This window comes from Eimeria maxima, genomic scaffold (genome assembly GCF_000499605.1).
Source record: "Eimeria maxima Weybridge genomic scaffold, Emw_scaff38, whole genome shotgun sequence".
Classification (NCBI taxonomy): domain Eukaryota; phylum Apicomplexa; class Conoidasida; order Eucoccidiorida; family Eimeriidae; genus Eimeria; species Eimeria maxima.
In genome coordinates this window covers 38,041-63,586 of record NW_013566465.1, presented here as the reverse complement: position 1 = coordinate 63,586, position 25,546 = coordinate 38,041, and the positions used below count along the sequence as shown (strand labels likewise).

General features: G+C 53.7%; 2 protein-coding genes across 2 annotated transcripts; both read right to left on the bottom strand.

Annotated features, from left to right (window-relative positions):
• Positions 1-1,270: 1,270 nt before the first annotated feature.
• EMWEY_00006590 (RRM domain-containing protein, putative) lies at positions 1,271-8,406 on the bottom strand (the record flags this gene model as incomplete). The annotated part of the gene is made up of 24 exons (XM_013481670.1): positions 1,271-1,363; positions 1,561-1,619; positions 1,800-2,202; positions 2,307-2,468; positions 2,721-2,915; positions 3,067-3,212; positions 3,386-3,624; positions 3,858-3,944; positions 4,216-4,254; positions 4,398-4,517; positions 4,791-4,842; positions 5,214-5,265; positions 5,416-5,499; positions 5,700-5,797; positions 5,924-5,985; positions 6,137-6,194; positions 6,455-6,596; positions 6,879-6,965; positions 7,170-7,213; positions 7,308-7,379; positions 7,550-7,727; positions 7,902-7,951; positions 8,156-8,249; positions 8,377-8,406. 24 exons carry the CDS (start codon positions 8,404-8,406, stop codon positions 1,271-1,273), a joined length of 2,646 nt encoding a protein of 881 aa, XP_013337124.1.
• A 5,625-nt stretch (positions 8,407-14,031) lies between these two features.
• Positions 14,032-25,524, bottom strand: EMWEY_00006580 (nucleoside diphosphate kinase, putative; the record flags this gene model as incomplete). Its single annotated transcript, XM_013481669.1, has 25 exons — positions 14,032-14,189; positions 14,588-14,760; positions 15,152-15,200; positions 15,527-15,841; positions 16,030-16,129; positions 16,388-16,474; positions 16,639-16,865; positions 17,051-17,160; positions 17,466-17,533; positions 17,871-17,980; positions 18,507-18,867; positions 19,858-19,925; positions 20,289-20,484; positions 20,652-20,713; positions 21,149-21,382; positions 21,559-21,701; positions 21,856-21,915; positions 22,090-22,601; positions 22,702-23,022; positions 23,219-23,358; positions 23,599-23,647; positions 24,040-24,248; positions 24,445-24,548; positions 24,926-25,311; positions 25,513-25,524. The coding sequence occupies 25 exons, from the start codon at positions 25,522-25,524 to the stop codon at positions 14,032-14,034; spliced, it is 4,254 nt and encodes a 1,417-aa protein (XP_013337123.1).
• Positions 25,525-25,546: the final 22 nt, after the last annotated feature.

Below are 25,546 nucleotides of genomic sequence, written 5' to 3'. Positions count from 1 at the left end.
GTGTAGGAACGCCTACCCTAGGAGCACACTTATTTGACAATTGTTGAACCATGATGCAATCCTGTAACTAATTACTATCGAGTGGTAGCACCCTCTAGGGAGAGGTATGAACTTCACAATTTGCCGCGCAAGTTGCATTTCCAGGCACACTGGTCTTCGGGCAAACATTTTAAAGGCTCATTCTCGTGCCTTTTCAAATCGCTGCAGTCAGGGAAGTGCTTGGGTGAGGCGCCATTCAAGGGAGTGCTTGGAAAGTCTGCTATGCCATCTGACGAACAGGAAGGAAGTGCAACAGTCTGTTACACAGGGCAGTAGGCAACAGAGCGAACCATCTACTTTGGTAAGTGGCGAAGCATAATAACAAGCATATCTCGCGAGCGCCGCATGATACGGAGTTGCTTAGCCTTGTCAGTCCAGGCCCTGCCTCCACTGAGGAAGCAGTTAAGTGCAACTCTGCAACACGAAACGATGCTGCGTCAGCTAGGGCTGCGTATTTGGCTGTGTTCAAGCTTTTACGATAGACAGTTCCTGACGCGGAGCAGCTGGCCACTTAGGCAGCCAGAGACAAAGTGCTGTCTAGGGCTGATGCTCGGGCTACAGTGTTGCTGCCTTGACGAGGTGCGCTTTGCAACGCGCTGCCTGCCTAACAATTATGGCCCGGTGTCGCTGCAGAGCAGCGTTGTACCCGAAGGGCTAGCAAGACTCTGTTCCCCCCGGCAACATGAATATGATACCCAAAAAGAATAGACAGAAAAGAGAAGAAGCGTTCGTTGTTCTTCAGATTCAGAAAAGACGCCATAGAGTTCAATGAAATCACGACTCCCCGCTGCAAGTTGGAGCAGCCAAGCATGAAAGTATAATCGACTCAAGGGGATTCTTCGCACTTCCCTGGAGGGCAGCACATGCGTCAGTGTAATGTTTCTACATACCAATGGCTGTGTTGTTGCTATGGAGCGTCTGAGCTTTCGCTGTGGTTGCTCTTCCTGCACACATCCAGGGTGCAAAGCACAGCACAGGGAACTCTTTCAGGCCTTCAGCGTCCTGCCGCCTCTGTTCTTTGCCCCTTCCGGTGTAGTGTCTTAGATTAACGGTAGACAACGGGTGGCCACGTAGTACTATCCACAATACTTTTCCCATAGCCGTTGCAGGAGCTGTCGTCCCCCTAGGAGTGGCAGTCTGGACGTCATAATAGTATTACCAATAACATCCACGACGAGCTTACTTTAACGCTACACAGCATGCATATTTATCAGCCCATACTGTGCAGCACTCACGCCTTCTTGCGACTGCTGTGGGGAGAGCTACTTCGGTCACGGTTCTTCCCCGTTTTTCGCTTGGCCGCCTCTTCTGTGGTCTTATGCTCCTGCAGCATAGAAGGGTAAATTAACCTGAGCTGCCCCAGTTAGTGAAGCTCCGGATGAAGTGTCGGCTACCTGCTGTCATCCTACCATCCCCTGTAGACGGCCTCCGGCTCTGGAACTGCTACTGCATGCTGCCTGCCAGTGGTGTATGCTAGGGGTTTCGAAGACAAACGGAAAAGCCAGTGGTCAAATATCTTACCTCAAGAAGCTTTTGCCTGAGGGCGTCGCAGCGGCTGGCGATTTCATCCTTAGAGACACCTGGAAAGCATAAAACCCAAAATACCGCTTCTCATGCAGCCCAGCGCGTCTGCGTCGACTTCTGCCTCGTCGCCTTGACTGTTGGGCAATTACAGTGGCTAGGCGTCTGGCGGGGTAGCTATTAGGCTTGCTAGGTAATGGGCTGGGAAACTGATGGGCGAACCTGCACTGCAGACTCACCCTGATCCTCAAGCTGAACCTGCAGCTCGGTGACCTTCAGCTCTATGGCCCGCATCCGCTCTCTGTCAGACTCCCGGGCCTCTTGAGACTCCGTTGCTGCTGCTGCTGCGGTTACTGCTGATGCTGCTGCACCTTCGTCGTCCTCCTCCTGCTGCTGCTGTGGTTGCTCCTCTTCTCTCTCAAAGACAAAAATGTCTGACGCCTCGCTTGCCACGTCGTCTTGGTTCTGCTCCTCGTCGCCATGCTGCTTCGTGCCGCCCTCCTGCGTACCGGTAGACCCATCCGGGGCTTCAATGACTGGCGTCACCTCCTGTGGGATCGCTGCAGCAGCAGCGGCTGCTTGACGCTCTGCTGCGGCAGCTGCCTGAGCCTCCAGAAGCACGTCTAGCGGTACCTCTGCTGCCTGAAACACGGCCACAACGAAGAAATGAAGACGAGCAAGCTGTGCGGCAAGTTGAATAGCACCGGCAGCAGGGCCTGTGCAAGTAGAAACCAGAACAGCAATACCTCTTGTTTTAGTTTCCAGTATAGCTCCTGCCGCGCCAGCTGCAGGAGCTGCTTCTGTCGTCTTTCGCTGCTGCTGCTGCTGCTGCTGCGGGAAGGTAACACTCCCAGTCCCCGCTGCTGGCAGAGCCTGTCTAACTGGTATCGGTCGAGCAGCAACCACTCCTGCAGAAGCAAAGCCAGGAAAAAACACCATATAGCTCCCTGTGTAACTACTTGTCAGCAAGCGGCATAAGCCCACAGTCCCCCGGATTAAATGCCAGCGGATGTGACGCCCCGGCAGGAAAAAACAACATATAGCTCCCCGTGTAACTACTTGTCAGCAAGCGGCATAGGCCCCCATCCCCTCGGATGCCAGTGGATGTGACGCCCCAGTAGGAGCAAACGCGACAGCAGCACCACAATGAACCTTCCTACCATTGCAGAAGGTCGCAACCAAAGGGGGAATTGCGCGATGAGGGGCCTGAGGTTCTCCGCCAAAGGCTCTCCATCCAGTTGAGGGTCTGCAAGTTCTAATGCAGCAGCCTCACACTTTGCTGCTGCTGCTGCGGCTGCTTCGGGGTCCAGAATTGTTGCTGTAATGTCGCGGCCGCAGAGTGTGGCCTCGATGCCCTGAAGCCGTGAAGCACAACAAGAAACGGGTATCGATGAGCGTTAGCACAGTGGCAAAGGGAGCCACATCAGCAACATAAAAATACGATGTGTCGAGGGATGACGGAAAACGAAACCAGTATCTCAAGCAGGAAGCGAACAGCAGTCTGACCCTAAGAAACGCAGGTGGATATACACCCCAGGCCTCCCACAACTTCGTCATCTTGTAGAGAGCCCTCTCGACTCCTTGCCACTGCTCTTGTTGGGTCCGCGGACTAGCCCCCCCAACACCAACGCCCAAACGGAGGTCCTCCAGCACTAAGGCAATAAGTCAAACGCAGCAACAGCTAGAGAAGCAGCAGCGTCTTCTGCACAGGGGCTACTGTTGGTGCCGTGTACTGCATTGCAAATGCAGCTTATTGTGCCCATTCCGCAAGGTGCTTAACTAGTCACATCGAAAGGCAAAAGTACACGGTGAAACAAACGAGTACCTTTGCTCCAGCGATCCGCAATGAATGGCAAGTGCTTCTCGAGGTGATGTCTGTAGGTCCAGGCGTGCGCCGTCTGTGCACTGGAATTTGCCAGCAAATCCGACAAGAGGTACATCCGAGCCAACCGCATTGTCAGGGCAGTGTCCGGTAGCGTCAACGACTCCGTCAAGCAGTTGCAGACTTCCGCGCTGCTGTTCCCGTGGGACATGCAGAAGGACATCGCCGCGCATATCGACGCCCTGCGCCAGAGCACAAACACACAGCCCTGCGTCCTCTCCCATCTGTTGCTCCGCGATGCGCCACTCCCCCAGGAAACCAGTTTCGCTGTGATTAGTACCTTGCAGAGTGGGCACAATAAGCCACAATCTCACGACAGAAACTGCTAAGCAATACACTTTCCTTTGTTGCAAGGCCAGGTGCAGCAGACAAACCAAATTTCAGGCAAGCGCCGCACCCCTTCACAGAACCCTACCTATCCCGAGTTATGTTGCGTAGCAACTCCTCCAGTTCCTCTCGGTCCGCTGCACTCAGACGTTCACCCCCGCGAGCAGCTGCACGGCTGCGCAAAGCAGACTCACAAAACCCATTCAAATGCCATTCACAGTGCCGCAAACTAGTGCGTAAGCAGCAGCAAGAGCAATATCGAAAGAGCAGCGGCACATGCTCCAGTGAATCCCAAAATGGGGCCTGCTAAAAGTAGCCAACAAGTAGGGCAATGAAACAAAGATAGCACGAGAAGATGGCCAACAATAGGTGGCAGCAAAAGCTCCTGTATATAGCACCAACAGCAACAATAGCAACAGCACCAGCACCGTGGTGCTGTGGCTCACAGGCTCCGTTCTTCTGCTGCCTCTGCCTTTTTCTTAGCCCTAAGCCACAAACAAATGCCACAGCACGCTGATACTAAACATCCATTCTAGGGTGGTTGCTGTGGCACGAGCTGCTGCTTCGCAGTGGTCACCGTTGCCGTACTGCCCGTCGCAGCAGCAGGAATAGCATATGAATGCCTTACGGTTGCTGAAAGTATTTCTCAGGCGGAGGTGCCCACCGCCTGCCCCCCGAGTAGATGTAGAAAGGCTCTAGGCGCCAGGCCTTCAAAGTGTCTCCCTGCCCGAATGCGTACACTCGCCACCTGAGGGCGTAACCCGCGCAACCAGAAGACGGCAAGGAGTCAATAGCCACAGGTTGCGAGAGTTAAAAGCGCAAGAACAAACGTGCAGAGACATGCTGTGTGCATGACGTAGAGAAGGAACGTTCGTCGCTTGCAGGGAGGCAGCAATGTTCGTCCAGCGCATCCATCTCTCGCACGCATGCATCCGCCTGCGTAGGACTGGGGGAATAAATGAAAAGAAACCCACGGGAGACCTCTAATGCTGCTACGGAAGGGACGGTATGATGCACGAACCTGTAGTAAATGTTGTCTGGCGAATCCTTTTCATAGATGAAGCTGAGACGGCCTACATATATACACACCCATACATACATACATACGTACATACATACATGCATACATACATACATACATACATACACACATACATGCATACATACATACATACATACATACATACATGCATACATACATGCATACATACATACATACATGCATACATACATACATACATACATACATACATACATACATACATACATACATACATACGTACATACATACATACATGCATACATACACACATACAGAGCTCCACACCCACATTTTAACCCTTAGAAGCGTAGGCCTAGAAACCGCATGGCTCAACAGTAGGAACCTTATTTCACGATAGGCACAAAACACATTAATCGCTAAGCCACACAACCTCAACCCCACCGCTGTCTGGAGGGAACTTCTCCATCACTTGCTGCTCAAATACATGCCCTTCCTGCAGCACACCCCAAGAGAAACAACGGCACCGGTCCTTCCAGCCCGCTTGGTGCAGAAGTGGTGAAATTGTATAAATGAGCAGAGAAAGAGGCAGTGCAGACTTAGCAGCAGTGGTGGAACCAGCACCAACAGAGCAGCAGCAGCGGACCTCTGCTACGTATTTCGCCAACAAGTCAATCATCATCTTGACTTTGCGGTCCTTAGGCACTTGCACCTCCACCATCTCCGCCTCCTGTGAGCACAAAGAAAACGTTTGCATTTCCTGTTATGGGCGGAAAGAAGCTGTAAGGAACCAACGACACATACAGTCCCCACACAGCTGCAGCGCATATATGCGCACGCGAAAATTTGATACGTACACACATATGCGCAAATGCATGCATGCAAGGAGGCATGCAAGCACGCATGCACACAGCGTGGCTCAGAACATACGGGAGGAGGGGGAGGAGTGGGAGTCGCTGCTGGGGCCTCCGCGGTGAAGTTCGTTTGGGGAGGTGGAGAGAAGCCCGCAGATGGGAATGGAGAATCCGCTGAGATCCACAGTGACAGGATGAGCAAAAATGCTCCATGCATACAGCTGACTAGAGTGGGGGTAGAAAAACGGCTAAAAAACCCCCAACCCTAAGCTGTTAACACTACTTCAAGCCGTTGCTCACAGAATCCGCTGCTCATGGCAGCAGGAGTGGCGCCAAAAGAAGGTCGTAGGGCCTTTCCCCACCTGCAAACACAACACAGGAGCTCTACAGGCTCGGTGATAGCCCCAAATTCTAATCCATGAAGGGAAGCCTCAAAACTCGCTGACCGAAACTGTAGGAATCAAGCGAACGCAAGGCAACACAAACCCCAACCTCTAAATCCCGCCTGCCTACCCAATGCGGATCACCATTCCATAGAAAGACTTCCCGTCTAGGCTATTCTTTGCAGATTCTGCGGATTCCACACAGCAATGGAAGGTGCGACAGATTTAGTTAGGAGGACCAACAAGCATTCACACAAATGCATGCGACCGCACACAGAGTTGCTGTCTTCAAATAGTTCTAACAGGCATGCATAGAAGTTTAGCGTGCCAAAACCTGAAGGGTGCACGCGCCCTCAGGATCATGCCACTGGAGAAGCTACATTGTGTTCTTCGATATTCGGGATTGCACTCATGCCGCCGGGGTTTCGGGATTGGATATATAGTTCACCAGCTTGAGGCCTGGTTTCGAAGGAAACAAAACCGCAATTCCTGTTCCGGCGTTTCTCTTCTTCTGTTCGTGGGTACATAATCTTAACGCTGGTAATGACCCCGTGCTTCCCGAATTGCTGGCAGAGAAACTCCTCCGTTATCTGCATGCAAGCATGCACGTACACAAACCAGATGGCTATAGCTCATACAGAAGGATTCACGGACAGAGAGACCCTATAACCGAAGTCCGAATACACGCCGGAAGGTAAAGGCAAGCACACGGCCTCCTCCACCATCCCCTCGCACCACAAGCCCTCAGCCACAACCATTTCGACGCCCGCAGTAACCTCCACATCTGCTTGTAAAATGCCTGAGCAAAATGCATATCTTCTCTAGCCTCTTGGCTCTCTTAAGGCTCTACAATCTCTGCATTGTACACATACCTCAGGTGACAAATTTCCCAGATACAAATTCGTTGAGCTCTCCTTCTCCAAATCGATGGGGGGGGCCCCACGGGGCCTTGTCGCGTTCTGCAGCCGCAAACGCCAAACATTCACCCCCAAATCTTGCGCATGTAACGGAAGCATATATAGCTTTACATTCTGGCACCAACTCTTACAGTCCTAAGCCTAATGCAATCAACCGATGCCCCCGTGAAAGCGAGTCAGCTGCAACAGCATCAGTAACATCATACGCAACAATAGGACAGACAGTGCCGCTGGCTTGTAAGTTACCTCCAGTGCCGCTATTTGGAAGCGAAGAGCGCATCGTTCTTCCTCTGAGCAGGGAAATCAAACAATGCGCACAATTTCAGCAGCAGCAGCAATCGCCAGGCAAATGCAGCAGCAACAGTAGCAGCAACAACCGCTCACCTGTGCGGGATAGGTTTAGCCTCTCGTAGAGTCGCCGCTTCTGGCCTTGCAACTCTTGACGCTTTTTAATCTCTGATGAAAACGCACAATCAAACCTTTATCCAGAAAGTCCCAACCGTTCAGCAGACGGGTACGTGCAACGTCGTGGACCCCAGAACTACAGTCTACACGGCAAGCCCTGGACCCCTATATCCTACACCATAAAACTTCGACTCTGAACACCACAGGCCTTAAATCCTGACCTTCGAGAAAAGAGTCTATCTCCCGCTTCTGTCCAGGACGGGCTGGCATGCGCTTGGGGGCTGGGGACTGGGCGCTGCTGCCGCTGCCTGCCGCAGCAGCTGCTGCAGCAGCGGCAGCAGCCGCTGCAGCTGCCGCCTCAGCCGACTTAGGGGCGCTACTCGGAACCCACAACGAACCCTAATTCCAGAGAAGGAGCAGAACCAGCAGAGGTGCGCCGCTTAAGGACACGTGTCACTGGCCCCTCGAGCCCACCCCCGTATGATGATTGTCACCCAGAAACATCCATACGCAGCCGAGACCAAAGAATGTCACCATACACTCTTAACCATAGGCGCAAGCACTAAAGCCTACCTTTTTACTGTCTAGGGCAATCTGGCCCGAGCCCGCATTCATCACACCACCTATGAACAGAGAGCGTCAAACCCCGAACAATACCAAAGGAACCCTAAGCCCCAAGCCACCTAAGCCACTACCCGCATACCCAACCTCCTAAACCCTAACTGGCCACCCATAAACACTGAAGACGAGGCCCTCCGCCAGCAGCCGGCAAACCCACACCCAACCCTCTAACGCCCCAAAACCCAGCAAGCAGTTGCGTAAGCCACCTCTAATAAAAGTCTTGTCCGCAGAAGGGTCTTCTGGTTGGAATGTCTTCAGGAACTCCTGATATACACGAGCCGTCTCGGGCTCTCCTGCACCCTGCGAGCCAAACCAACAACGGGGCCAGCAAGCCTTTGCAGAAGTCGGACCAAATCCATGCGGCCGCTTACATCCGTAGATCCCGCTATCACCCGTACATACACCTAAAACGAAAACAGTTCCTTACCCCTCTGCGTCCGCCCCTACGATCCGACATCTTGGCTTCTGCTACTGCTGTGACTACTGCTGTTGTGGTGGGCCATTAGCCCTCAACACGAAGCAGGGCGCCGCGGCCAACGGACGCAGAGAGCCCCACTCCCGCTCGTTCTTGCGTTGTCCACACAGACAGCGCAAAAATAACAGTGGCATCCAGAAGGTGCTCTTCGCTAAGGACTCCGGTGCTGCTGCTGCCACTGCCCCTGCTGCTATTGCGCATGCCGTCGGTGTTGCTGCTGCGGCTGCTGCCGCCGCTCGCGCACACGGTGAACGACGGGATCGTGTGCGGGTGCCAAATGCAAAGTTAAAATTTAACGAAAACAACAGAGGGAAACAAAGGACGCTCTGGGGCCGCACTTTTGGGCCAGAGGAAGATCAGAAGGGTTTGGGGCCCCCCGAGAGCCCAGATGGATGCCTTGTGGTTGGGCTGGTAGATACCCTCTCGCTTGAAAGCACTTAAGAAAACGGATGAAAAGGCACAATGCATCCAAGAACAGAACCGCTCCACAAAGGCAGCCCCGCGGGTGCTCTGCATGCTCTGAACTGGCCTCGCAGCTCAGCCCCAGGCGCAGGGCCCTAAAAGGCAATATTCTACACCGACACTTTGTGACACTGTGTCCGTTCTTCCCCCCTTTTGTTGCAAAGACGTGTCTTTTGAGCTTCCAGTAACCCTGAGCTTAGCTGTATGTTCAGCAAAAATGGCATGGAGGGCCTGCGGCATTAGCTACATTCGATACACCGCCGAGATGGCGGAGCTACTCAGAAAGTCAGACTGTCCTCCCCCCTTACCAATCCTCCCCAGTCTATCCCACACACAAGTTGTCAAAGGCAATGGAGTCCCCTTGGGGGGCTGATAGCGTCTGAGTGCACTCGTGAGAGATACTGGGGCACTGGCGACAGTGTCGTGCATCTGGGGCCCCTTGGTGTCCCCGATGCTAAGGATCTGCAGACCTTGTGTGGCCTGCAGTTTTGGTTCCAAGGACAGCAGCTTATACCTGGGTGTCTCTGTCAGGAGCTAGCTGGGGAAGTGCGACCGGAAGAGCTGGTGCCGCAGTTAGCTACGGAAGGCTCGGATGGTCCAGCGCTAAACACGGATATAAAGATTTCCCGGCTGCGTTGGGGTTTAGGGTTCGAGCTAAGGTTTGTTGGGCTGCGCTTGCGCTTTTACCTTCAGGTGTGTCAAAGAACCCTACAGGACTCAGCTTCAAAACAAGAACCAAATACACTTCAAGGAGGCGATCTACAAGCAGGGCACTGTTGTCTCGAGGCGTGAGGAGCGGCTCCCCAGCTAGATGGGGAGTTAAGTAGTCGCCGACGAGCTATCCACGAGACGTGTAGAAAAATTACTTTCATTTTCGCCTTCATGCACCCTGAGCCGTGGGGCTGCATGCAGGGTTGGAGTCTGTGGACCTCCTGTCTTGTTCGTCTGATCAGCTAGGGTTCAAGGTTTTTGATTGCGACTGTCTGTCCCTCTCCTGCTGCAGAGACTTACGACAAGCTCAAGGCAGCCTTTGAAGCATGCGAACAAACTGCCCAAAAGACAGGGGAATAACCGGGAGCCGACTAGAACCCCAAACGTCTAGAAGAGATGAGCACTTCTGCCGAATGGGGCTGCAGAACCCCAGCCCTATAAATACGTCGTATGCCCAACCTGCAACGCCTGTCTAAAGAAGGGCAGGGAAAGGCATCGGGCCGCGAGACAGTCACTGCAGCTCCACCCACGAACTGCAAACGCAGCGGCAGTTCTTCCTTGCTGCTGCAGCAGGAGTACTCCCCAGCCGCGGCAGAATTAGGCTGCAGCAGGTGAACTCTACTGCACTAGGAGCAGCAGTTTGCTGCGTGCATTGAGAGCCACGTGGTTCCATGGAAAAACCAGAAGTCCCCGGAGGGTCGGGGGCCGACGCGGTTTTTGTGTTAAAAAGGCCTCGCTACTTGGTGCGATGCAAAAAGCCTTCTCAGCAAGAAGTGCTGCAGGGTCCAGTTTGTGTTGCGACAACGCTGCACAGCAGCCGCTGCTGGAGCATCAAGACAGGGTCATGCTTTCTTTGTACCACGCCCTTTCTTCTGCTGGTGCTTTTCCCAGTAGTCACTGAAGGCCTTTAAATCTTTGCCGCTTTTCTTCACGGACGCAAGGCCCGGAATAGCCCGTAGCAAGGTGGTACGTATACATGCCAAGTCTCCTTGCTGCTCTGGCTGCAGCATTAGTGACTGCTGCGGAAGCAGCAGCTGCTGTTGCTGCTTGTGCAGTAGCTGCTGCTGCTGTCGTTGCTGCTGCTGTTGTGAGGTCAACACGTCCTCAGGCGGAACCCAAATGCAACGCAAATGCTGTCTAGGCTGCAGCAGTAGCAGGAGCAAGTGGCGCAGAGGGCTGTTAACCTGACACCGCAAAGCCAAGACCCGAAAAGCTGATCCACACATGGGCGGGCATCTTCTAAGGTAGATCCGAAGCAGCCAAGCGTTCCAAGATGGCATCATCAAGTGGCAGCGTCTGCAACCTTTGCAACAGAAGCGGTTGCAGTAGCAGCAGTAGGAGCTAAGGGTACAGCAAGAACGGCAGGGGCACCTCTAACGGTAGTATGAGCAGCGCAAGCAGCAGCAACAGTGAAGGCACTTGATACCGTATGAGGCGCAGTGTACGTCGGTCGTCTCCATCCCCTCTGGGTTCTTGCTGCTGGCTGCGTTCCGCCTTGCTCATTGGTGTACATACATCCCAGCAACGCAACTCGGCCCTTAAGTCTGTCGAAAGCTGCAGCGTCTAAACTTTTTGCATCCCACTGCAACAAGCAGCTGCCGTTGCTTTTCTGACCCTCTGGAAAGAGCACGAGGGGGGGAATGAAGCTCCTGCTGCCCTCAAGAGACACGAGAAGAGCAGACAGAGAAGGGAACTGTCCCCGACCCGGGAGAAGCTGCAGCAGCACTCACACGCACACAATGGCAGCAGTAGCTAGGGCAACCGTAGCAGCGGTAGCCTCAACAAGTGCAGCCGTAGCAGTAGCCGCTGCAGCGGCTGCAGCGACAGCACCATCGGCTGCAGCAGCACCCGCAGCAAGTGGTGCCCGCAGCTCCCCGCAGCGAAAACGGCGCTAACGCTCAGCAGCGACATGCAAGACAGCAGCCATAATGTGGCAGCACAAGCATCTGACTACAGCAACAGAAGATTGACACCTCAAAAGAGAGCGAGTACTTGATGGCCCCCCAGAAGGACAAGACCGAGAGGGAGCCGTCCTTATGCAGCCCCAAGAAAAAGGGGCAGAGCCGCATTTGGAGATACAGGACTTCGACGAAGCACGTGAAATTTGAGAGACAAAGCACAGCTCTTGATGGGCCCCTTGAGAGGCCTGACGGGGCCCGTTGTGCCTCCTCAGCCAGGGGCCCTCGAGACACGAGCGACAGAAAGGAAGACCATGGGCTCCCACCCTTCGGTTCTGAAGGGCACAGTTGCAGGCGGCGGTAATCTGCAGCAGCAACATCCAGGTGTAGAAGTAACTTCGGGCTCAGCGGGGGGTCGAAGTCAAAGGGAAACGAGGACGTGAACAGACCATGGCAAATCAAAGATGCAAAGACACCAAGACAGCCAAGGGGAGACGCAGGCAAGAAGATACACAATAAGACATAAAGGTACAAAGAAAGCAAGAAACATTCTGGAAGAAGCACCGACAAATGCAGCAGAAGACAGCCGGAAACCAGGAGGACAAGGCAGTAGGGCCCTGCATTCACTGCGCAATAGAACAATCACTTGCCTGCTCTCTCCTCATTTATCCACTGAAATCCAATTGCAAACAGCGCAAGACGCAAAGATACTTGCAGCAGGGCTCGTTTTGCCATCCAGTGTACATACGGCAAGACCCGCAGTGGCAACAGCAGCAGCAGCAACGGTCCTGCCAGTATTAAAGACAACCCTAGAAGCAGTGCCCGAAGCAAAGCTAGCACTAAGAACAAAGGATACAGCAGCAATGTGCAGATGGAGATAAGAAACGACAGAATGCGCGAACTGTTGTAGGCGGCCCGCAGCTGCTGCTGGCTGTAGTACGTGGGCACAAAGGGCTGACAGCCCGTCCCCTCATCTGAAAACGTTCTGTACTTCTCCATCCCACCTCTTACGCGGCGATGTCACTGCCGCTGCTCTCTCTTCGCCTGGGTATACTGGCGGCTAGCCTTTACTGCTGCCCAGCCGCTGCCTTCCAGTGATGTAGCGCCTATCTTGCTGAGTCCGAAAACTTCAACTCCCTACTACAGGTGCTCCTGCTGCTGTCCTGTGCCAGCTAGAGAGGTGCTGCCGTCGTCTGTTACCTAGTACGGCGGGCGTATCTCGGAGGGCGCGGGGCTGTTGTTACAGCTTTGTTGTTGCTTCTGCGGTATCGGTGCAGATGCTGTTGCCTTGATGCTACTTGCTGAAAACTCGCTGCTGCACACTGCAGTGAAAGTTTCCTTGCGCCGTTCTTGCTGCTGGGCCTTGTTTGGCCCGTCGCCACAGCTTCTACCTGTCTGTAAAACGGGTCCGTCTTGCACGCTAGCCGTAGAGGCGTTCAATAGAAAAATTGTTGATTTACTCCGGAGATTCCTCAGTTGCAGCGGAAGACCTCAACGAAGCGTGTTCCACACACGCATGCAGACAGCCGTTCACGGGGCCCCAAGGGGCCCTCCGCAGGCTTGTGGGCCCCCAGGGGCCCACAAGCCTGGCCTGAGTGTCTTCTCTATTTCCTGCCCTTATTCATCCCTATATGTATTTCACTGTTGCTTCACATGGATTATAGTTATTTTTTTCAAGTTGTTCTTTAGCCGTTTGTGTTAGTGCACATCTGGCCGCTAGCGTCGGGCTGCCAGCCACAGTGCACACCACACAAAACAGCCACGGGACTTTTGACTTCGTGTAGCGGGCAACTGATTCCGTGAACTGAAGCACAGGTAATTTTAAGTATTTGAACTGAATGTGACCGTTAGAACTTGAAATTCAGAACAGTTTTACTCGGGAGTCGCAGCTCAAGACGCCGCATCCGCTGTGTGCGGTTTGCACAGACAACATAGGGGGCTGCCCCGAAGTACTTAATGAGCGATACTACTTAATTTTCTGAACGGTCAAGGGCCCTTAGTGCGCTAGCTGGCAATATGTCTGTACCCAGCAACGTCCTTGGCTCTTACTAGACAAGTTTACATACAGGCTGTTTTGTCTGCGGAGACCTGCAAGCTTCGTCTGTTTGTCTTCTAACGGCTACGCACCAGAGTGAAGTTTCTGTGTAGGGTTTTGGAAGGCGCATTTGAGTGCTGCATGAACGTCAACATGCCCCAAGGCCCCGTTTACGAGGGCTGCCAGTTGCAAGTAGAGATGCCAGCTGTAGCTCCCAGACGTACAAACACGCGTGCGTACACGCTGATACGCTGACCTTAAGCTGACCAAGATCAAAAACAGACTCTGTTGTAGAGACCTCTGCAAAGAGACCAGGAGGGCAGCGTGAGATTTGGCGTATGGGAGCTACGCACACACCGATTGGAAGCGGCCCCACCACTGGAGCAGCTTGGAGGTCCCTGAGGTAATTCATGCACTCCTCTTGCACGCATTCTTGCCGGTTGGTGCGAAGTGCATGCGCTAAAGTTGCTATGGATGAAGGGGCCCAACCCATGCCTGCATTTATGCCTCATCATCCTCTTCCGCCTCGCTTTCTGAGCCCTCCTTCTCCAATGGCTCAGGGGCTGGAGGGTTGAGCTGCAACTCCTCGAGAGGCGACAGTTGGCGTGGTTGCTGTAGCTGTTGCAGCAGCATCTCGATCTTCGGGGATATTTCTGTGGCTGTGCAGCCCTCCTAAGACACAGGGGGCACGAAGGGAAAGCTCTGTTGATGCAGCCTGCTGCGTTGTATAATAACCCTGAGACCTCTTTGCTGGATAGGACAGAAGTGCCTTAAGTGAATTGACCGCCGAAAGGTCACGTAAGCCCAAGTTTACAGGCAAAAGCAGCTGCACAGGAAGCTTGTGTCTACCTCGATTTCGAGTTCCGCAGTTTTAATTTTCCAAATCCGTGCGGCGGCGAGGAGTTCGGCAGCGGCGGTCTGCAGCGCAACGAGCGATAAACAACACAGAACAGCAGGAAGAACGTTGAGGGACCATGTTGGCTGCACTCGTACGGTCATTGCATTTTCAGCGGAAGTGGGCAGGAACGGGGGCTTAGGTGCACCAGTACAGCCCTACCGCTGAGTGCCCTGTGAGCGCTGTCGAGGGTCTCACAATCAAGATGCCTGAGGAGCAGCAGCCGGTACAGTGGTAACAACAACATGACAACCAAATACAGCTGCATTAGCCTGCAAGCTTCATATCGAATGTGGAGTGAACGAATACCCTCGTTAGCTCCAGGAATGAGGGGTCTGTAGGACACCCCAATGATATGGGTATGTTAGGCGTCCCCGGAAGAGGCCTCTTGTACTAGGGGGCCCACTCTATGGGGTCCCATGGTGGCTCTATAATGGCTCTAGCTACGGGCTAATGGAGAGCCGCAAAAATTGTACAGTTTTATTGGACAGTCTGTATGCTGTAGAGGCCAACCTTTAATGTCACAGAGCTGGCGAAGTCGCCGGATTTGAGCGTAGAGTTCCGCCTGTCTGTCAGCAGGCCACTGAGAATGAATGCGGAGAAAGAGGGAAAGGCTTTGCTGTTGCCCCTGAATATTCGGGATAATTAAACCCGAAGTGCTGGGGACCCACTTTAGGGTTTGTCAGGAGAGGCTTACTGGAGACGGAAAGCCCGCCAGCACCATACGAAGACAGGCGGGCGAAGCGGCGGGCAGTGGAAGCTGCAGAGAGGGTACCTGCTTGCAGATCGCAGATGCCCCAGTGGGCCGAATGCACCACTAAACAATACGCCCGAAAACGCCCCCAGTTGTAGACTATCGACTGGAGCATAGAGCCACTGTGGTGCGGCTTAGGGCAAGCGGTTAGGGGTTACTGTTGAGAAACCTATATATTGCCGCTCCTATTGTTGGGAAATACACAGAGAGAAGGGAGAACCCCACCAGCTCTGCGGCTCAAGACGCACAAAGAGGCAACACCAGCAGGCTCCAAACCAAAACCCATAGAGAGGCTGATATGCTGAGGCAGTTTAAGTTTAGGGTGGGGGTGAATTGTCGGTGCTGACCCAAGTGTTTCTTGCCAACGACCAAAATTTTGCTGCTTAAGCCCAGTGCAACGCCCTGTCGGACTGCCGCTGCTAGTGCCGGCTCCAGCAAGCCGTCCGCTAGGATGAATGCCGCGGGTTTTAGGAGAGCAGCAGTGATTTCTTTTGCTGCAGCTGCTGCCGCTTTAGCTTCGGCCGCTGCTACATCAGCAGGACTTGGGCCCTCATCGTCTCCGTCGCTGATGCTCGCAGGTTGGGGCGCCAAAGCAGCAGCAGCAGCCGGAGCACTTAAGTGTATGCGCACGCATCGGTCTTTGTAGATGCTTGCTATTTGATCTGAACAGATACAGAGCAACGACAACTCCATTCTGACTAAACCCTCAGAAGCCTGACCTCAACCCTGAAGCCTCAAATGTAGCAATACGAGGCAGTCGAGCACTTGGAACCACCGTGGTCTGGAACTCCTCGCATGCAGCACCATGTTCTTAGCTGGACTTCTGAGACGATAAGCGATATCTTCTTACCCCTCATCTTCTTGTCCCTCACCAGCCGTGACTCCCCTCCTTCATCATTGGCATCCTCAGCATCTGTTCCTCCGCCCTCTCCCGCTGCTGCCTCAAGTGTCTGCAGGAACAGAAGCGAAGCCCGAAAACCTAAAGCCTCCAACATTGCATGCTGCGCGATTCCCTGGATTTCATCTGCTGTCTCCTGTCGTTGCCTGTGGTTGTCGCTGTCCTTGGCTGGTCTGCATCTGTCTGCGAAGCCCTGAATGAGGAACTGCGGGACCAAGCCAGTTGTGGCAAGCTGTGGCTATTTGTGGCCTGCTCTTGTACGTTCCGGCCAAGACCTGGTTTATTCTGCACAGTGCTATGGTCGTTTTACCTCTTGAGGAGCTTCCAGGATAATGACGCGCGTCAAAGGAAGCTGCCGACTCTCAAGCTCCTCCGCCTGCAGTGCATCCAGTAAGTCCTACTTTTCAACTTCAAACCTTTATACTGCACAGTTACTGAAGTTCGCTCAGTCCCTCAAGGTGGCGCACCAACCATATTCTGCCTTGCATGCACCCTCATACCAACCGGGCCGCCGCTGCAAGATTTGCTTCTCCATCGCTTGCTGCTGCTGCAGTTGCTTACCAGTTCCACGCTATCGAGCATATCAAGTAGCAGCACCCCATGACCAATGCCTTCACGTTGAGGCCTCCTAAGGGCTCTAAGGGCTTCTGCGACAACTGCAGGAGCCCTTAGCCGTCCCTTCGCCTGTTGTATCGCCTTAAGCAATCCTCCTGCGGCCTTAACTGATGCTGCTGCATCTGTTCCGGCAGGCTCCCTCTGCCTCTGCCGTTGCTGGTTCAGGTACTGCTCTGCAGACAAATTCAACACATGAAATTCAAATCAATATTACTTGAGCGCAAACGGCAAAAAGAAGGTATCATGCCACCTTATTTTGCAACAACAGAAGCCTAGGCAGCACACTTCTGCTAATTCCGCTGCAGCTTCCTCTCCAGCTTCCGCTGCTAGTGGTACTGGGTACAGTGTTGCGGCACACCAAAGTCCGGGATGAGCTTCAACCCTAGCGTGCGGGCCATTGCCCTTCCAAGGGCAGCAGTGGCAAGCCCTTTGGGAGCAACAACTGCCGCCACCTCACACCTCAAGACGCTGCAGAAAACCCAACGAAAGGAGCGCAGGCACTCCTCTATTGCATGATCTGCATGCAACACATGCAATATATGCTGTCCCGAAGGAAGCTAAACCACAGCACCACCTCCGCGACACACACACACACACACACGAGGGAACGTGGGTTAAAGTTGAGCACAAATCGTGTACAATGGACGTTCTGGACCAGAAGAAGGTTGGTAACAACAAAAGCAGAATTATCAGCACCAACCACAGAACAAGGAACGCCTGGGGCCTCAGAGGCAATAGCTGAACGAGGAAAGAAAATGATCCTCGTTAATTACCTCGACAGCTCCTCCCGTAGTCTTTCTGGATCTTCATCGCCTACAAGAAGAATGCGTTTAGCCTTGCCCTGCAGCAGGGAAGGGTGCAGGTACAGCTTGCCAGGAGCTAGGCAGCTCAGAACACACAGTTAGCTAGCCTGTCTCGCGCATGCTAACACCATGCCGCTAGCAGGCGGGAGAGACGCTTCGCTGTGCAGGAGCAGGCAACAACGTGGTATCTGGCTAGGAGTTAGCAAACTGCTACATACAGACTATTTACTGACTAGCTAACAGCCAGCTACACTCTAGTATCAAGCAGCCAGGGCGGCTAGCTGCCTGGTGGCTAGCCGCCAACTAACTGCTGAAGATGCGCTGACGTATCCCTAGCCAGCATTGTGCCTACAGCTATTTGCATGATCGAGGTACCTCCGCTGCAAAATGCAATAGAGCGGCACTGGGAGGCTCTGCATCCACTACTCCGAGATTTGCATCTTCTTCGGGGACTTGATCGGCCGCTGCAGCCACAAACCCCGTTCCTAAAAGCAAAGCCCTCAAAACCGGGTTGGAGTCTAGAAGCGTCAGTGTCGTGGATGGTCAATTATCAAGCGGCAATCGGAGCACTCTGCTTTTCCTTCCATGCCTGCAACGTTGAGTTTGAGCAGCAACAGTGAAACGGAGCTTCTGCAGAGGGTTTATGACTTGATGTTTGAGGCTTGCCTGTGACGGGAAGCAGGTGCAATAGGCAACAGACGTTGCAATTGCTGGCCAGCCGCTGGGACGCTGCGGCGTCCAAAAGGGACGGGGGAAGCCGAACAGCTAGCAGGGGGTTTCCGCGCAGCCAGGCCAATTTGTTTATTGCGCGGGAAAGCAGCAGCCCGACCTTTAGAGGCGGAGTAGCAACCAATGCGGGCACACGGGGCAAATGTAGCAAGGAAACCAAAACACTGGCTACGGGTTTCTGCTGCAGCCACAGGGGATCGTGTTGTTGCTGCTGCTGCAATAGCGACACCATCTACTATCAACCACGAAAGGAACGTTTGCCTTACTAAAATCTTCTTTTACCTAAGCTGGTGCTACGAGATAAGCTTACGTCACTGAGACATTCGCAGCTTGCAGAAGCATCGCCACAGTAGCGGCAGCTGTTGTAGCTGTTGTCGTCCTGTTGCTCCGCTTGCTGGCGCTCCTGTTGTTTCTCTAAGGATAGAAGCGCTTCTGCATCTGCAACAACGACAGCCGGTAGCACATCTTTTGCTGCTGCGGCGGCGGCTGCAGTTGCGCTTGGTGGGCCATGCAACAGCAGCACGTGAGCATGTAGCTGCTTCGCCGCTGCTTGCTGCAGCAGCTGCTGCAGCAGTTTAGGAGGAGCAGAAAGGCCTTCGCGATGCAGTGCAGACAAGTCCGCTTTGTAAAGAAGTCCCCGGTTCTGCCACAGAGGAGGAATACAGATCATTGCTGTTACTGCTGCGGCTGCCAATATTGCACCCCGGGCTGGTACTGCAGATTTTCTACTTCTTCCAGCTTGTTCTTCCCCGCACGAAAATGCCATTTATGTGAATATGTTCAGTATGCGTGAGCATGTACACCTATACACCTACTCGCTTGTATATATACTTCCATATACATAACTAAGCGTCAATGCATCCGCATGCCTTTAAATGCTTCTATTTTACAACGGCTGGGTCCAAAATAAACAATGGAAAGCCGGTTCCCCCCTTAGTGATTTAGTCTGTGGACTATGTGAGGCAGTGGGGTGTTCATTGGTTAAAGAAATCGCAACACAGCGGGATCCAGGGTATCTCCTTGCCTCAAGCGTCTCCAGTGCCTCCACGGCCTCCGCCGCCCGCCCACCGGCTCTTCGATGCTCCAGCCCCGATATGCTGTTCACCTCGCAGGAGCCCAAGGGTAGCAGTTTGGAAAAGACGCCCGAGCAAGAAAATACCAGTGCCGTGACTCGGCACTGAAGCTGAGCCCGTAAAAGCGCGACATCAATAGCAGCAATTACAAAAGCACCAGCGGCAACAGCAACAGTTAGGGGGGCCCCTGTCAGAACTGAAGCAGACTACACAACAACGCGGGAAATGAAGTTCCCCTGCTGTACTCCACACAGGTCACAGCTTATATGAAGAACACCTGGACGACCCAAATAGCAACCCCAGAATGTAAACCCAAGCCCTAGCCCCACGCATCCCCCAACGCAGAAAATGGGAAGTAGGGGCTCGGAAATTTTCTTCCTGGATTGCCCAAAGCACCCTCGAAGCGCCCACTATGAGCCCCACAAGAGCAGTCTTCGTGCCACCTTCAGAGAAATCACTAGCCTACTATTGATCCCCCACGCTTTTAAGGCTTTTCCATGCTGCCCCATGCTCGTGGGCACTCATGAAATTGGGTCTAGCCCTGGTGAAACGCATCCCACCATTTCTTCGACGAAGTCGATTTGCAAAGTGCTTCGCGGGAAGTTCGACACCATAAAGCCCAAGAAACCTGAGAGAGCAAAAGCCAAACGCAACCCAGGACCCTGAACCGTCATTTATGGAGCTCAAAATACAGATCATCAAACCCAATTCTGTATCCCTGCATATGTTCACTTCTTAGACCTGCGATAATGGGGGGCCAGATTCGTCCTGCTTTGCCGTGCACGGGGACCGCATTAAAGCCAGTCAACAACTGGGTTTATGAGGTCAAGTGTTTAACAGTCATGATTGATAGTTGAGGGTTTAGTGGTTGAGCACGTGCCTTCCTCCTGGAGTGCCGCTATTTTGTCCAGCAAGGCAGGGCATGTCACAGCAGCTGGGAGGGGAGCATAAGAGTTCTTGGACTTAGCAGCAGCGACGGCAGCAGGATTACCCCTTGTGTGGGTAGCAACGGTTGCTGCTCTAGCAAGTTTGTCCATGTCGATGTGGGCCAGCCCGAAGCAGCAGCACAGACGCTGCAGCAGAGCCTCCAGCGGCAGCCCAGGATCAGCAAAAACGAACACCACGGAAGGCCGCAGAGCCGCAGTAATAGCAGCAGAGCTGTCTGCAGGAGTGCAGTGGTTGATTAGCTGCGCAGTGTCACAACAAACCCTAGACTGCATACCCGGAACCCTAAACGTGGTTTTGACCTGAGGACAGCGAACTTATACGTTGCTGCCTAACTAATTAGTAGAGGGGTAAATAACTGGCAGGAGGACGTAAACAACTGTGCTGTTTAGGTGCAACAAGTCCCTACTCGGCCTGTGGCCTTTGCACACGTGAGCGCTGCAGAGGCGGCTGCGCCGGATATGGAGATTCCTGCAGAGAACATAGCAGCTTGAAGACCTGCTGCTGTTGCTGCTGTTGATGCTGTTGCTGCTGTAGTTATTCGACGCATACAGGGTCGCACCTTCAGGAATTACAGTTAAGGGCTGCACTTCGGGCAGTGCTGCAGTCAACAGATCCCAATGTGAACTCTCCAGTTGTTGCTCTACTGACAGCAGAATGGCGCTGGTTCTGCTGGTGGTAGAGTTGCTACAGTTGCTTTTGCACTGGGACAGTCTAGATTGCAGCAGACAGCGCAAAGCCCTGGTTGGTTCCTCGGTTGTCGCAGCCTCCCGTAGCATCTCAGCTGTATGCACTCCGCAGAATCCCAAACAAATAAGTGTCAGCTGAGCAACACTTCCTCCGTGAAGCGAGCCTGCTTTACTTGTCAGCTACTTCCTAAGAAACTGCATCCAACTGGAAGCGCACCCGCGGATAGGATGGGCATTATAGGCGTTGCGGGCTGCTGCTGTTGTTGTTGCTGCAGCTGCAGTTGCTCCTCATTGCCCACGAACAAAACCACACGGACTCCCTTAGCGCCGTTCTCTGGCCGGACTCTTCGCCTGACCGGGTATGCATTCTGCAGCTTTTGTGTGTTGTGCTGCTGCTGTTGCTGCTGTTCCAGAGCTGCTGCAGCCCTTCCATCCTCCCCAGGACGTACCCCTAAGCAGTTTGACAGCAGGAACGGCAGGGGCAATCGCCGAGAAAGAGAGTGCAGAAACTGTTTTCTGTGGACAGAACTTTCGAAGCAACTTTCCTTTCCGCAAACCACCCCCGGCAAATAAAACTCTACGACGAAAGTCCTTGAAACAAAGCCCTATGCCGATCTCAGCGCTTACTACTGGCTAGCATAGATGAGGCAGCAACTGCTTGCTTTGACTGTTTGTCTCTCTCGACTTCTTCGGCTAACCACTTCCCTATCCAGGAGACTGCCTCCAGACCTTCCGGACGGGGGATCTGTTTGCATAGGCACTTCAGGCACCTGAATCAAAAGGAAAAGGTAAACGAAATGTCAGCGGCGATAAGGAAGGCTGGCAGATGCAAGCTACACCACCAGGCGTGACGAAACTTTCAACACGAAAGGTAAAACCAGCGGGCACAGCTTGTTCAAGCCAGCAGCTGCTGCCCAAACGCACTTAAGAAGCAAAGATTCGAGTGTCTGTTGCCCTTCTCGGATGTCGCGGCAGCCTTCCAGGCTGCACGTAAAAAGCAACATTGGATGCGGCAGCCGCTGCACACCCTACTTGCAGCAACGGGCGCAGCAGTAGCAGTAGTAGTAGTGATAGTAGGTAAGAAGCAGGAAAAAACTTAGTGGTCGAAGAACTTGGAACAGCAGCAGTGGCAAAAATAGGCACTTGGGCAGCGCGTACACTAAGGGCCCTTGGCCTGTGGCCCCAGCCTCTAGTAGGTACGAAGCTGCTGTGTCTGCTGCAGCAGGCAGGAGAAGCAGCGGTAACTGTCGTGAAGAGCAAGCAGTCGCAAGCGCTGCTGCTTCCTGTTCGCCTGCTGCTGCAAATCCAACACAACGGCGAGCCATTCCGCAGAGGCTACCAGGCCGCGGCATACCCACAGCTGCAGCTGCAGCAGCTGCTGTTGCTGCTGCCCTTTCCGCACGCAGGCGAGCTGCCACAATTTGTTCGTTGCTCAAGCTGCTGTTACGTTTAGAGGACAGGGTCTTCGCTGCTGCAGCTGCCGCAGCGGCAGCAGCTGCTGCTGTTGCTGCAGCAGCGGCAGCAGCGGCTCCGAATGGCATGGGACAGTGGGGTCCCAGAATGTCAGCAAACACCCGAGGAGCTCCTGCCCGTGCCAGGAGAAGCGCCCAGGCCTCTTGGCCCTCAATGGAAGCGGTAAGGGACTGGTAGTCGGGCCTGTCCTGCCACTCCTGCAGGGCATGAGGCACCCACATGAACTGCCATTTGCCCACAGCAACAGAAAAAGCTACACCACCAACAACACCAAAAGCAGGTGCTGGTATGCCTCACCTGGCAAAGGAGGACGACTGTCTCCTTGTTTAGGTGCACCTCTTTCTCCCACAGGATGTAAAAGCCCCTTTGCCTCAACAACTTGCGGATTTCTTGTTGCTTCTGTTCCTGCTGGTGCAACTGTCGCTGCTGTTGTCCCTGCTGCAGCCTCTGTTGTGCTCTTCGCTGCTGTTGCTGATGCTGCAGCTTCAGCAACAGCAAATCCTTCATCAAAAAGACTGCAAAGGTGCGTTGAGCGCGAATAAGAGGCTGTGGGTGCGGCGGACTGCCAAATAAAAGTTCTAAGAAGCGCATGGCCTCCCCTCTTGTTTTAGGGGCATGCTGCAGCAATAGTAAAAACATCAAATGCCGCTGCAGCACTAGGACCAGCAATGGCAGTAACGACAGGCTAGTGGGGGTCGCAGTCACATCAGCAGCAATCCCTTGAAGAATCTTCGTTCATGGACACGTGTGCCAGCTACTGCACAGCGAATCCGCCGGTGCGGAGGGTCCTGTTCCCGCTGCTGCTGCTGCTTACGAAGCCGTTTCGAAGGAGGGACGTCCCACACAGGGCCCGCAGGCTGTATGGTCGTAACACTGCAGCCCTCGCGGGGTCTGGAGGGCCGCACAGCTGCCGCAGGCGGCGAAGCGCATCGTAGCCTTCAACAGCAATGGCCTCTAACAGTACCCACACACAACAACCACCACCGCTGTTGCAGCTGCTGCAGCCATGTTTAACACAAAATGATTCAACCAAAAAAGAAAACCCAAACGCTCAAATGCAAAAAGAGTGCGGTAGACCCGAACAGCGTATAGTTCGCTAGGGCGAGGGTGCAAAAGCAGCAGAAGCAGACGCTGTCGAATGTATTGCTGTTGCTGATACTTATGGGTGCAGGCCTTGGGCAGAGTTGGACTTACTGCAGCCCGAGGCTTCGCACAAGAAGGCCTCCATCTCGACGTAGTCTGGCTGAAAGCGCAAATCCCCGCAAGCCAAACAAGAATTCCCCGTAGGCCTCCACTAACCCTAGCATCAGCAGCAGCAGGCAGACGTGGGCTGAGCTAAGCGGCGAGTCCGTTAGCCGATTCGATGACTGACTGGCACCACAGTCATCCTCAAGCCCAGTCACAAATCCTACGGGTCCCTCTACACCTTTTTCTGTACCCCAGCCGGCTCTAAGAATGACGATATGGCTGTAGGCCCTAACAGGCCGCCAAAATGCGGTGCAGAGTAGTTGGAGCTTCAAGCAGTGAGCACCAAGGTCTGTCAAAGCCCACGAAAAGGCTCCAAGGGGTGCAGTAGGGGCTACCAAAGCCTTTACAAGAGTGTGTTTCATGATACAGGAGGGCACAATGGGTTACCTTCCCGATGCGACTGGGGAAAAGCTTCTCAACGTCTTGCTTGTGAAGTTGGAACTCAACGGAGGCCAAAATCGTGAGACCCTCCTCCAGCAGCAAGACCTCCACAGCTCGCTCAGGACATGACTCCCCCCGAGCTTCTGCTGCCGCCGCAGCAGCAGTTACGTCAGGCTTAACAAGCAGCACCGAACGCTCGAGTTCAAATGATTTCACTGCAGCACCGTCACCAGCAACAGCAACAACAACGACAGTGCACGCAACAGCAAGACGTAAACAGCCTCGACGGCACTCTGTTCTCCCTATAGGCCGCATACACGCTGCAGGGCGTAGCAGCAACAACCGCCGTTCCTGCTGCGACGGCAGCGTCATAATTTGCGGTAGCAGCCGTCTAGGGCTAGGAAGGCTGACCCGACGGATAAAAGAAGAGAACGTCGCGCTCGAAGGTCCAGCTGGAGTCGCTGAGGTAGTACTGCTGCCTCTTGGAGGCCCCAATGCAGAAGGCCTTGCGGAACCTGCGGATTCACAGGTAGCAAACGACGCCTATCTTGCAATCTCCCTTGATGAGTTGGGCTCACTTGACCCCAGAGCCTTTGTCATTTTCTTTCCGCACGAGTTGCGAGCCTGTATCTACTCCCTTTGGTGAGTTCGCTGCGTTTTCGTCTGTCTTCGTCTCTTTTCTCTGCTCTACCTCTGCTCTACCTATGGGTCAATCTGCCTCCGCCTCATACTCGATGTGTTCTGCCTGCCCCTGTCTGTTGTTCGGACTTTTTTTGTCTACATCATCCTGTCTATGCCTATGTTTCGTCTCCTCTTCGTTCTCGTGCACAATTTCAAGCACCCATCCCGGGCGCCACCCATCTCCCTGGAGCGAGTTAGCTGTGAGCCTCACGCTTCAGCTAGGCCTGTCTCATCTTCTTCCTCAGAAGCATCAGCGGAGGCAGCAGCTGATGCTGAATCTGTTGCTTCACTAGTTGCTTCATCTGCTGCCTCAGTAGCCGATCTATTGCTTGACTCAGCTCCCCCTTCGGCAACTCTTTCAGGTAATTCTTCAGCTGCTTCCTCAACCGTTGATTCAGCTGTTGTAGCATGTGATGCCTCAGCAGATCCTGCAGCCGCTGCTGCTGCAGCTGCGAATGACTCGGCCAATCGTTTGCGGGTCTTGCCAAGGGGGTGCTGCAGCAGAATGACCGTCGAGAGGCTGCGTGTGAGCTCCTCAATAAAGTCGGCGCGGCTCCACCCCTCAGGTGTCTCTGGCATGGCCTCGTTTGCTTCTTCCTGCGAAACTCAGCGTCTCAAACCCTGAAGCCTAAACTGTCAAGCTGCAAGGGGCACCCCGTAGAGAACGGCTGCTGGAATGGAGAAATCCATCCGCCTTCGTAAGTGCCGCCCCAAGTACCTCTGTGAAGGCGAAGGTCTTTGTCTTTATTATATCATAGCACGTGTCCAGCAACAACTCCTCCACTTTTGGACCCTAACAACGCGCCACATCCTCTTCGTTCAGGTGCACGGT